The sequence below is a fragment of the Acyrthosiphon pisum genome, chromosome A3 (assembly GCF_005508785.2).
Source record: "Acyrthosiphon pisum isolate AL4f chromosome A3, pea_aphid_22Mar2018_4r6ur, whole genome shotgun sequence".
In the NCBI taxonomy this organism is placed as follows: domain Eukaryota; kingdom Metazoa; phylum Arthropoda; class Insecta; order Hemiptera; family Aphididae; genus Acyrthosiphon; species Acyrthosiphon pisum.
Window position 1 is genome coordinate 32,702,588 of NC_042496.1, and position 12,448 is coordinate 32,715,035.

General features: G+C 30.1%; 1 protein-coding gene across 5 annotated transcripts in view; it reads left to right on the top strand.

Moving 5' to 3' along the window:
* LOC100573428 (peroxidasin homolog) overlaps positions 1–10,804 on the top strand; it is a 459,362-nt gene extending 448,558 nt beyond the window's left edge. For all 5 annotated transcript variants that reach the window (XM_029491313.1, XM_029491314.1, XM_003247261.4 and 2 more), the window contains one exon: positions 9,688–10,804. In XM_029491313.1, coding sequence (XP_029347173.1) covers positions 9,688–9,791 — 104 coding nt within the window. In that variant the 3' untranslated portion in view covers positions 9,792–10,804. The remainder of the gene's footprint in view (positions 1–9,687) is intronic.
* The last annotated feature ends 1,644 nt before the right edge of the window (positions 10,805–12,448 follow it).

A 12,448-nucleotide genomic window follows, 5' to 3' on the forward strand; every position in this document is an offset into this window, starting at 1 on the left:
AAGCCTGATACGATGGCCCACTCTGTATAGGGATGCATCATGGTATTTGTTCCAGGACATTTTGGCGTGAAGCCATTTCGACGTGGGTACACGAGCAATAAAATATAAGATAATGTTGAAACAACTACACCAACTGAAACCAGGTCGTACCACTTTGTTCGATTTTATTTTTTAGCGTACCTCTATTATAGTTATCGAGAGACTCGAAAAAAAGAATTTATGATATTATACTACACTCTCAGATAGTAGTTATGTATAATGTATGGTACCTACATAAATAATCATTTTCAATATAATCAACTTTTACAAATTCCAATAACAGCTGAATTCGCGTATAGACATTACCTACTTATTAATATAAAAAATTCCGTTTAATTACATTAAATTTTAAATTTAATGTTTTGATAATATTAATAGATTTAATAACTACATACTCTAAGCTGCTCTTATAGCACTAAAAAACCACACGTCATCGTAAAAACAATACATTCATCACTCCGCTCAGAATCTGAAAAGAATATTTTTTATATGACTTTAGTAATTGTTTTTCGAAAATACTGTTTTTGTATTGAATTCGAATTATCTAAAACAAATATTTTCAAAAATGTTTATACTTTTCGATATAACGAGCGTTTATTGAAAATAGTGATCCGGTGTTATCGTGTGGACAGTGGACGCAGACCGTTTGTCGCCGGAGGGCGTCTAGACACGACGATAACTATATTATTATTATATGAACAACGTCGTCGAAACGCAATGAAATTTATTAGGTACACGACCGAAACGTGAAAAGTCGTCGGACCGTTTAACTATATTATATTATCATAACGTTTTTGCAGACCACGCAACCCGCCGGACGTGGCAAGACCACGACGACACGATAAAATATCTAGCGAACCTATCAGCGCTCCGACGAAATTTTTTTTTTCAAATAACAACACAAAAGTGCACACGCAATTTTTTTCACTTTTTCGCTTTTGTCCTTCGCCCTTAAACTCACTATAACATTATCATAATATTATAAATAGCCGCATGCAGAGATTTGCACGTCATATTTTAACGACGAAACCCGTCACTGCAGTATATTATTATTTGTCTGCGTCCCCGTCGACTTGTCCCGGTTAAACCAATAATATGCTAAGCCAATATGCGACATGTCGACGCATTATAATAATGAAATGGTTACAATGCAGTTTATTTACCATGTCTTCGGACGGCGACAACAATACGACTGGACGGGATTTTTATCTGCATATGAAAAAAAACCTGACGACAAGTTAAAACAAAACCTCTTTAATGATTGATTTTCTTTTTACAAAGCATATTATTACCTGCCTATATATTATGTATTTATGTATATGATATTATTGTGCGAACATAACAACGCCCGACGGATCGATGTACTAATTACGATTTTCGAACCAGGTCAAAGTAAAAAAACCTTTCGATCCGCCAATATTCCTCTCGAATATACTTCTATTGATATATCGGTTCGTTCTTTTCACGTGGTTGATTAATCATGCGTTTTGTTCCCAATCGAGTCCTAGCTACGACGAAACTTTAGGTAATACAAATGATTTCGATTTAAAAACAGCAATATAACAGTGATGCTTTTCTTTCTCACCTGATCCACAAAAATCATGATTTTTTTTCCAATCAACATTATATTATAACTCAAAATTTTTTTAATTTTTCCTCAATTATACACGTTCGTATTATTTTTCCATTTCACCGTCAAAATTAATGAGATGTTATGTTTTACTTTTCGTAACAATGTAATATTGGAAGGACAATCATATTTTCTTGGAATTCATTTTATATCAATATTTTTATTTTTTGAACGGAAAATGTCATCCGAATTAATGTAAATACCTTTGAATAGTCTGAAGTAATTTCAGTTTAAAAAATGTTGCCTAAATGGTTTTTTTCTAAATTTAAAATTAAAAAAAAAATCGAATACAGAAAATAAGAATAAATAAGAATAGTTTAACTGTTATTGACAATAAAAAACCATTAAGAGGTACCATTCTACTCGTGCCATAAGACTTTACTGCAATGCACGGTATTTAAATATTTTTTTCATCTTAAAGAAAAATACTATACCAATGTTTTATTTGAGTGTTTATTACTAAAACAGTTGGGTACACAGACTACTGATAATTGTCCAAAAATAACTTAGTATTTTAGTTTAAAAGTCAAATGGTATTCGTACTTTACTGGTCACGGTGCAACTTTGGATCACGCCTTGATTATGTATGTTAGACACCTACAACAATGAAAATTATAATTTAATTCCCGACAATTTAAAATTAAATATGATATAAATATTTCATAAACTCGATTAAGTACATTTGAAATTGTGACACTGATGTAACAGTCTATGACGATATATTTTTAAACACAGACTTATTGGTTTAACCTTTTATTTCACGTTTGGAACCAATAACGTCAAATCCAATGCATATTGACTGTTAATAATCGATGGTGGTCTGCTATATTATTTTTATGTAAAATTGTCCTTTCGTCAATAGAGAAGAATAAATAATTCAAAATTGTTTTTCATCATTACGTATTATTATCATTATGTGATATAAATTCATATATTAGTCATATTATTACTATTGTTGATATACTTGCATTTGCAAGACCTAGTAAATTTCAACCAATCAATTATGCCCGGCAAAACTCTACCGTAATCCTATTCGTACCTACCTATATATTGTCATGCTCATGCATTTACCTAATTAAAATTATTACATTATTAGAAGTTATACTCATAGACATGTTTAATAAAACCATAGACTATATACATAAAATATGTTTATGAGTATAATTTCTAATATGTAGGTAAGATATTCTTAACTTGATATTACTATTCTAACGCTTCGTCTGTATCACACTAACACTGAAATATCATCTCGTGTGGTTAACAACATAATATTATTCTCCTAGATAACCTAACCTATAGTATATTATGTCTCATATGATTTCTGGGGCGAGCGAACATCTATAGGGTTCTTGAAAAACTTCCGGCACTTAATATAGGTAAGTACGTTATTATCATCCTACGTTATCATCCTACGTTATCATCCGTCGATCTTCCAAACCGTACCTTCTATTCCTCACGCAATATTTTCTAGAGAGGTCTAAAAATAAATACGGAGAACCGCATTTAACCGAGTGATTTTATGCGATCAATTTACACATTTTCAACCCAATATAACTAATATAGTTAATACATTTGGATCATAAAAATAATGCATAATAATAATATTATGTATTACCTACGTACTAAAATAAAACATTGTAATGCCAGTATCTATAATATCGTTTACTTTAAGGGAACATATGAAATAAAATTCAAATTATTATGTTTGTAAAAACTGCGTATGTGGTTTCAGATATATATTTCACAAAAAATGATTAAAAAAATACCCCAAATGAACAAAATACAAACATATTTCCACGAGTTGAGTTTTATTCAATTACACATTTACATAGTTAAATGTGTAAATGATTTTAATTAATTAGTCATTTTAAAAGCTAATATTTTTTAATCGTTTTTTTAATGAACACGAGAACAGCTTACTTCCAACTCGGTGATTCATTTTGTAATCAAATAAACTCCTTAAATGTATGAAACATAATTAAAAGTTAAAACACAGTAGTGCACATCCATTAATTCAGAATCCGTTTTATTTCATATAATTATTTTAATACATTCCCAGCATTTTTCAACATATAATTATATTTTTTTTTCAAGTTCAGAAAATTAATTTAAACACATTTTTAAGATAAATATTCAATTGAGACTCATAGGTCAGATCTAGTAAGTCTAAACTATTGACCTTAAAGTATATTAATATGATTATCCGATATAATCCTTTTAAATAAATTAAAATGATATGTAGGATGTGTACCATACAGACAATTTGAATTCCGTGACATCCAGTAGTAGGTAGGTAATAACACAATCGATTACCTATAGTATGAACAGTTGACTGGTCCAATGAACATTTAGTGCATCATGTGTGTCTTAATATTATAATATTTATGAGTTTAATGTTGATCATAGTAGTATCCATGTTTGAATTTATAACTAATAATCATATAAAATCATATGACTTCAGTCCAATTTCCAGTAAATCAGAAACTTTTATTCCTTCTTGTTTTTTTTTTTATGTCACATTTTAGTAAAACAAATAACTTAATCGCACCTATATAGTTTAGAATATACATTAAAAAAACTAAATTAAACTGCAGAATGCAGATTATATAAATATTATCGTTGAGCGACAGCACACACATGCAAGGCCGGCGTTATACGATTTTGGCGTGGGGGGGAAGTGAAGTCAAGTATTTGCCGACTGTAAAAATGTCGGCCTGTTATTTCTTAAAACAAACTATGTGAAGTACCTATAAACATTCCTGGTTTTCCTGTATAATAGGTAAGGTGCTCTAAAATAATTAAAACTTGATAAATATTATACTAAAAACATTATAAAAAAAATTGAACTAAAACATTTTGAACAGTTCTATGCATATAGTCTGTTATAAGTACTATTGATTGCTACTTATATATCATACAGCCGTTAGCCGTACAGGTACAGGATTGTCTGGATTATTTAAACTTTAAAAATTGTGTATTTTATAAATCAATATAATATTATTATGATAAGGGTATTATAGGAACCAAAATCTAAAATAAAACTTCGACATCTGCATGTTACACTTAATGAAGAACCTATGTAAGCCACCGCCGTGTAAAAATTCATTAGGAACATAATATATTAATATGTGCTTGCCACTGGTTGTTTTTTAAGTTACCCATTTGGGCGGGTCGAAACTTTTACCCCCTCTGTTAAAAACTGAAATTTGTATTACTATTTGTACACTAACAATATTGTGGAGTCAATACTAAATATTCATTGATTAAATAATAAATATCCACTTATATTTTAAATTAATATACATTAACATAGTAAACTATTAATAGTGTCATACTCTGTAATTTAACCGATTTAGAAATCAAAATACTGCAGACTGCCGAGGATCAGTGTTGTGACTTATCTAGATGAAAATGTCATTACCTATTATCTTATCTAGATGCATACCCATCGTTCCAGTGGTTTATTTAGGGCGGTTGAGGGGCCCGGCCACCTCCCTTGGTGGTTATTCGTATAGTATACAGCAAGGCTATACATAATATAGTACTATATATAATATATGGTATTTAATCTAGTGGTTCCCTTACAGCCACTGTACTCGTATAGCTATTATATCAAGTATAAAAAAATACTTATCTATTTGTTTTATCTAGATTAATTCCATTTATCTATCATCTATATCAAAATACCTTGAGAATGGTTATCTATTATCTTTTACTAGATAAATGTCTATTACTGGGGATGGGCCGATACTAAAACCGATACTCGATATCGGCCGATATTTGAACCGACACCAAAAAAAAAAAACCAAATCTATCAGCATAATAGCATTGATTATAAATTGTAATAGTTAAATGTAAAATGATAATATTATTTCGATTGATAGTATCGGTGATATTTTAATATCGGTTCGTTGTTTATGCTGAAAATTTTGGTTTTCAAATATATCGGGTATCGGGTATCGGACCAACCCTATCTATTACTAATCTATTATCTTTATCTAGATAATATTTTAGTTATCTATTCCCAACACTGCCGAGGACCCGTCCTCGTTTTTATTATTAAAATTATAACCTAAGAAAATCTAGGAAAACAGTTTTTAACAAGTCGTATAATTTTTGTCGGCTCTCTGTCATTAAGAAAATGCCGACTGATAGTTACGAAAACTTCAAAGGGGGGGTGTGACGACCCACCATACCACCATTGCCGCATGCCCTGCACACATGTTTGAATTGGAGTGATTATGGCACAGTAATAGACTTACCTATAAAGTAAATTAAAAGTTAGTAAATAATGAATTCAAATTACATTTAAAAATCGTGCAAACAATGTTTACTCCCAGTTCCTAATAAATCAATAATAGTTAGATACACAAAGATTTTATATCATATAATTTTTATTTAAGACTTTGACATATAGGTAGATGTATAGAAAATATTTATATAATTCATGGCTATCTTGTCGTTTTTACATTAAATATCTGAAAAAAGTTTGACCGTTTGAACCATGCAAAATTAATATAATATAAGCTGATGATTTTTTTTTTTTTTTACTGGTTTTAAAATTAATTGTACGAACAGGTTTTACCCTTTCTCTCCAAAATTAATTGGAAAACAAAATTAAATTTTTTTAATCCGGCTGATAGAGGTGGAACTAATATTTAGCAATACATTGATTTGGAATTAAAAACTATGCATAGTAATATATTATTATATATGCCAATATATAAATTGACACGTTTAATGCTCACCTAATTGGAACGAATAATTTAGATGATAATATATTTACCTGATATAAATAATATAATAATATTCTGTGAAATGTTATACAAATATAAACCTTGTTCGGTAGGTTGGTACATATAAATACCTACTTTTTCAGAATGATCAGTTAGGTACTAAGAATACTTAGGTACCAGTAAATTAAAGATTCACTGCACAATAGTACATAAACACCTATTATATTAAGTGAAAATAGTTTAAGACTCTGGAGTCTGCACTGATAGGTACCTAAATTGTAATTATTTTTGCATACTTACAATACTTTACAGCAAGCGATAAAAGAGAAAATTTAGAAACAACAGCATATCTATCATTGAAAATAATGATGACGACACTCAGGTATGTCGGCATAAACGTGTTGACGCCGGACGATACGAAACTGTCGTCTATTATAATAGCAGTTATTTCCGTGCGAACTCGAGTCCAAAATTGTATTCGAATATGACAATATAAGTACCATTCAAAAAAACTATGCACGTACAGTACGTGCCGATATCGTATGTGATTTATAGACATTTTTTTTTTTTTACCGCGGTCGACTCATCGAATGGGGTCAATAAAAGTGTATTCGTAAATTTGCATGAGTATCTGCGTTTTTATAATTATGTTTTGAAATTAAAGAGAACGTGATACGGTGTATTTGTTTACTGAATCCCGGACAGAAGCCGGGGAAAAAATTAAATTTTTAAAAAAGTTGGACAAAAAGTCCGCATTCATATTTTGATTGTTGCACTAAAGTCCAAGCACATTTTTATCGTCGCACCAAAACTCGGGAAATTCAAAATATTCTATTGAATTAAAATCTTTAATTAGGTATTTAATTTATTATATGGGTATATTATACTATAATATGTCTAAACTACTATAATACACATAATTAATATTAATTTGAAAAATGTAATTCTGAGGTAAGACGATCTGTCAGCCTATACCATAGGCCCTATGATATTATACTAAGTATATAATTAATTGATGACATAATTGTGATAAAAGTAATTTCTTTTACTATTAAGCATTAGTATAGCAGTAGGTTAAATTCATTTTGCCAAAAAAATTACATTCGAAATTATGTTATGAATATAAAATATAATAATATAGGTACTCTAAAAGTTTCTCTTATACCCACAAATAAAATGTTTAAACTAGGCACAACAAAATAACTTAAATTGTGATAATTGGTTTTAATATGTAGTTTAGTCCAAATTTGTACTTAAAATGTCTTTTAAAAATAACTGTTTATATATTTTTTAACTTTTTGGTTACACTAAATTATATTTGAGAATCCTTGTTTTAGATTTTCAATCCTTAGCTATAAAAATTGAACATTTTATAAAGTTTTAACTTTAAAAGACCTTTAAATACTTATGAAAAAAGAATCCTGCCTATAGAGAATCTCCAAAATGTATTAACTGATATTATTACAATCAAAACTTAAAAGGAATCTTGTATTACATTTTCAAGCTTTTTGACCCAACGAATACAATTTTATTGTCATTTATAGAATATAAAATTAAAAAACATGCCGAAATATTTTGAAAATTTTATTAAGTATAGAAAATTATAAAACAAACATTTGATGAAAATATCAAGTACCTACCTAGTACGAACTGTAATTAGTTTTTGAATAACAACATAAAAAGAAATTCGTAGTATGAGAATTTGTTAATTTACGGGTGAGTATCCGATGACTATAGCTTCAAAAGTTCGTAAAAAATTAATTGGTCTTCCGGGAAACTTATTTTTGTTAAATGTAGTAAAACTTAAAGGAAATCTTGTTTTAAATTTTCAAAGATATAAATAGAAAACATTTTATGAATTTCTAGCTGGAAAAAATTTGCCAATTTTCGTGATTTTGATGAATTCTGTCAAATCTTTTACTTGAGACCCTCATAAAAATGTATTATGGATGTACGCTCAACTTTTATTTAATTTTCTCTAATGATCAAGACCGTTTTATAACATTTTAATGATTTTGACAGACCGAAAAATTTTGTTGCGACAATAGTTTAAACAAAACTAAGAATTTTCTTATGCTTTTAAATAGCTTAAAAAGATAATATTTCGCAATATTTCCAAAATGTTATGGTGGATATAGAAATTGCTAATATAAACATTCAGGAAAAATTGAATGTTCAGTAATTTTTTTTAGAGTTTGTACTTTGTACACTAAAAAACAAAATTGATTTTTTTTCGAAAACTGGTTTTGCGTAAAATCTCATTTTTTCCTTATTTTTTTTTGTTTTTCCTGACGTTTTTTAAAACTGTGGGGAATTTTTTACTTTTTACCCCCAATATACCAACTAGATTCAACTCTCATACCACAAAAGATACTGTCGAAGCAAATCCAAGCATTGTTACTGTTCCAAAAGGTGATGACAGTCATAAAAAAAAACACACATATTGTTGTAAAATCAATGCAGTCATCGCTCCGCTCAGAATCTAAATTAATTAGTAACAATATGAGTTGATAATAGAAGAATATTTAAATCACATATAGATCATTATATTTAAGAAAACGTAATTTATATTAAGTTATATTATTATTATTGTAGAGTGATCGGATGTTTGACTATTTTTTACAACGTAGGTAACTCATTTTAAATGATTATTATTATCATTGTAGAAATTGACTTGTACAAACCTACTTTTTGGCCGACGGAAAAAAATGAGTCCGGACTACTTGATGTCTAACTTTAATTTGACCGATTACCAGAATGTAGATATTAAAGTTTAAATCAGTGGTGTCATTTCAGTTTTTGAGAGGGGGGCCAAAATTTTTGACCGGCCCAAAATAAAACTGAAAAAATAGCTCGCTAACATTTACATTACATTACATTACAATATTGCATTTCAATACAAATACTCTCCTTATATATAATTCTTACTTACTAGTTAGTACCAAAGGTTAATATCGTAAGCATACAGGTAAGTAACCCATTTTTTTGAGTGATACCTAACAATAACTAAATAATTAATACATATATGTAGAGGTTACTTAAATATATTGCCTATTAGCTACTATATATAAAGGCCCAAAACTAGCCCATACCCGGCCTTCTAATGACAAGGGGGGGCGGCAAATGTCCACCCTGCCCCCCCCCCAATTACGCCACTGGTTTAAAGCTCTGCCACTAGTATAATCACGACAACGACGCATAATCCAAAATCAATGCACACAACAATTGTCGAGTATTATAATTTTATCCCTCGTTAACTTACGATTTCGTACGTGTTCGCAGGAGAACAACCGGCGGCAGTGCACGACGGTAACTCAGGTCCTCTGGTGTGCTGCGTGGCCGGCTGGTGGCTGCTGACCCTTTGCTGTCTGGTGCTGTCCAGTTGATTCCCCGGGCTCGTGTAGACAGTGACGGGTCATCGTCCGAACCACCTGCACAGCGATCACGTCGTATTATGGCACGTGGATCTCCGAACAACAATCATTATCGTGACGAATCGTGTTCCGGATGCTGATGTGCGACCGGAAACTATACTGCACCACTTCCGGTTTTGCGGGACTTCGAAATATTTTAATATGTTTGTTGTGTGTATTATATATTATATAAATATTCATAGGTTTATGTTAAGCTTAAGAGTGTCTCAATGTGTATGTGAGTAAGTAGGTACTATAATAGGTACTATAAATATTATTATGCGTGTTTGTGCATAATAATATAGAGATAAGACGACTATACTATATGGGGGATTGGGGTAAACTTATTATTTTTTTTTACGCCGTTGCACATCGTCGTATGTTATAGTTATTGTACATATATTGTAATATCAACCCTGCAGTCGCCCCATGACAGGGGTCACCAACTGGCGGACCACGGTCCGCATCCCGGACATCAGACACATTTTTACGGACCCTATAATGGCTGTGTAATTATAAAATACATAATATAGTTTTTACATTACATTTTTATAATAAAATGATTATTGAAATATATTCCGATATTTTGAGCATAGTATACACAATAATATATATTATATACGAGTCTCCTTCGCCGAGCGTTACGTTGAAAGCCGATAGGTGCAAAGAACAATTCCAAAAAGTTGACTGACGGGTACCTACGTTAGCCACGTTAGACGCTCGCGCCGCTGCGTTATCGTAGATATGTCAAAAAGAATTTCCAAAGTAGGTACCTACGTTTCGTTACATTGTTATTAATATCGTTAATGTGTGAAAAAATTCATTGGGAGTTTAAATGTGTTTTGGACCGTGGGAAGTTTGGTAAGTTTCAAAACGAACCCCCGTAGAAATTAGTTGGTGATCCCTGCCCTATAATATATACCTAGTTGCAGCGTACATACACAATCCTAAACGCCTTCGCGTGTTCGTACCTACATTGAAAAAAATAGATCAAAATGTAATACCTACTCCCTAAATACAAGGTACCTATATTATACGCAATGGTCGAATAAGACATTCGAACAAATAACAATAATACAATATACGTTTCAGCACCTACAAATGTGAATTGAAGGATATCCGTTGGAGTGGGTAGGCATAGAATTTTATCAAAATGTTGCTTTTGTTTCCAGAAAATATTTCACACGTAAAAATTCCTACGACGCTATAATGCAACTTACTAAATATGTATCTATCGATCTAATATACTTATTCAAACGCACCGATGATAATAATATTTTAACGCGGTGAAAACTGTCGATTTATCTAGACTTTAGGTACAACTTACAACTACGTGCAGTAAATCGTAAATGTCAAAGCCTCGGTTTTATATATTATGCCTAGGTACTTACATTCGATGATATTATAATCCTCCCGGTTCCAATTTGAAATTTTTTTTATAATTTCCAAGAACAAAGGATTTTACATTTTTATTCTCAAAATAACGATTAAAATTTAAAACTAGGTGAATATAAATAGTGATATCTCCAGTCATCATGTGAAATTTACCGTACATGCGTCATGGTTTTAGCACCATTCGGTACCATAATCGAAAAAACCATAACATCCATCGTTTCAACGTTATAGATATTAGATACCAACAAATGTAGCTAGCTTATATATATATTATATCATTAGTTATCAACAGGTAGAAAAAGGTAGGTACCAACGAATAATACATATTATAACAATTTAAAAATACAGTAGGTAGGTACCTAACTTCAGTGTACATGATTTCGACATTTTCGTTGTTGATTCAACTTCACTGTGTTTGTATAGTAATATATTTGTTAATTGTGACATTCTTTGTATCTAGAAACACTCTGTATACTCTTTTAATAATATTAGCTTAAGCAATGTATGCTGCAAGGTTTTATGGTACCTACCTATCCCCATAAAGATTATCAATTTCTAACAAGTAAATGCCTTCCCCGGAGGGAAAAAGTATTGAAAATCCCAAAAAATATCCGTCAGTATACCACTCTGATAATGTTATATTATAATATTACCCATATTGTATTATTATAATAAAATTGTAATAAATTAATAACCACGTTTCATAATATTCAACTAGGAATAATAATATATTATTGGTATAGGTACGCTGAAAAAAAATTATATTATAAACTACAAATCGTTTTGAAGATTCTTCATAATTATTATATTATATTATATATTATATACCTAGGTAGGTACTCAACAATGTTACTTACTATAATCGTATTAAAATTTTTCGTGAGGACTTTTTTTTTAAGTATACATAAATATTGTACACAATCGGCTGTAAAAAAGTATAAACATTATATTCTTTCAATTAAATGTGTAAATTTTACCCTACGTATTTATATAATAATATATCGCTGCTTAATATTCGGAATTCGTTTTGATTTACAACGATATATCTTAAACATTATTTTATTCCAGTTCTTTGTCAGCAAAATAATGTGTTCAAATAAACTAAAAATAATAACACCTACGTCCTACACTCTATACAGTTCATCTAACGTTATTTAGGTACCTACTTAAGTTAATATTTATTTATAAATGTACCTATATTTTTTTTTATATTAGATTTATCAAATTATTCGGTA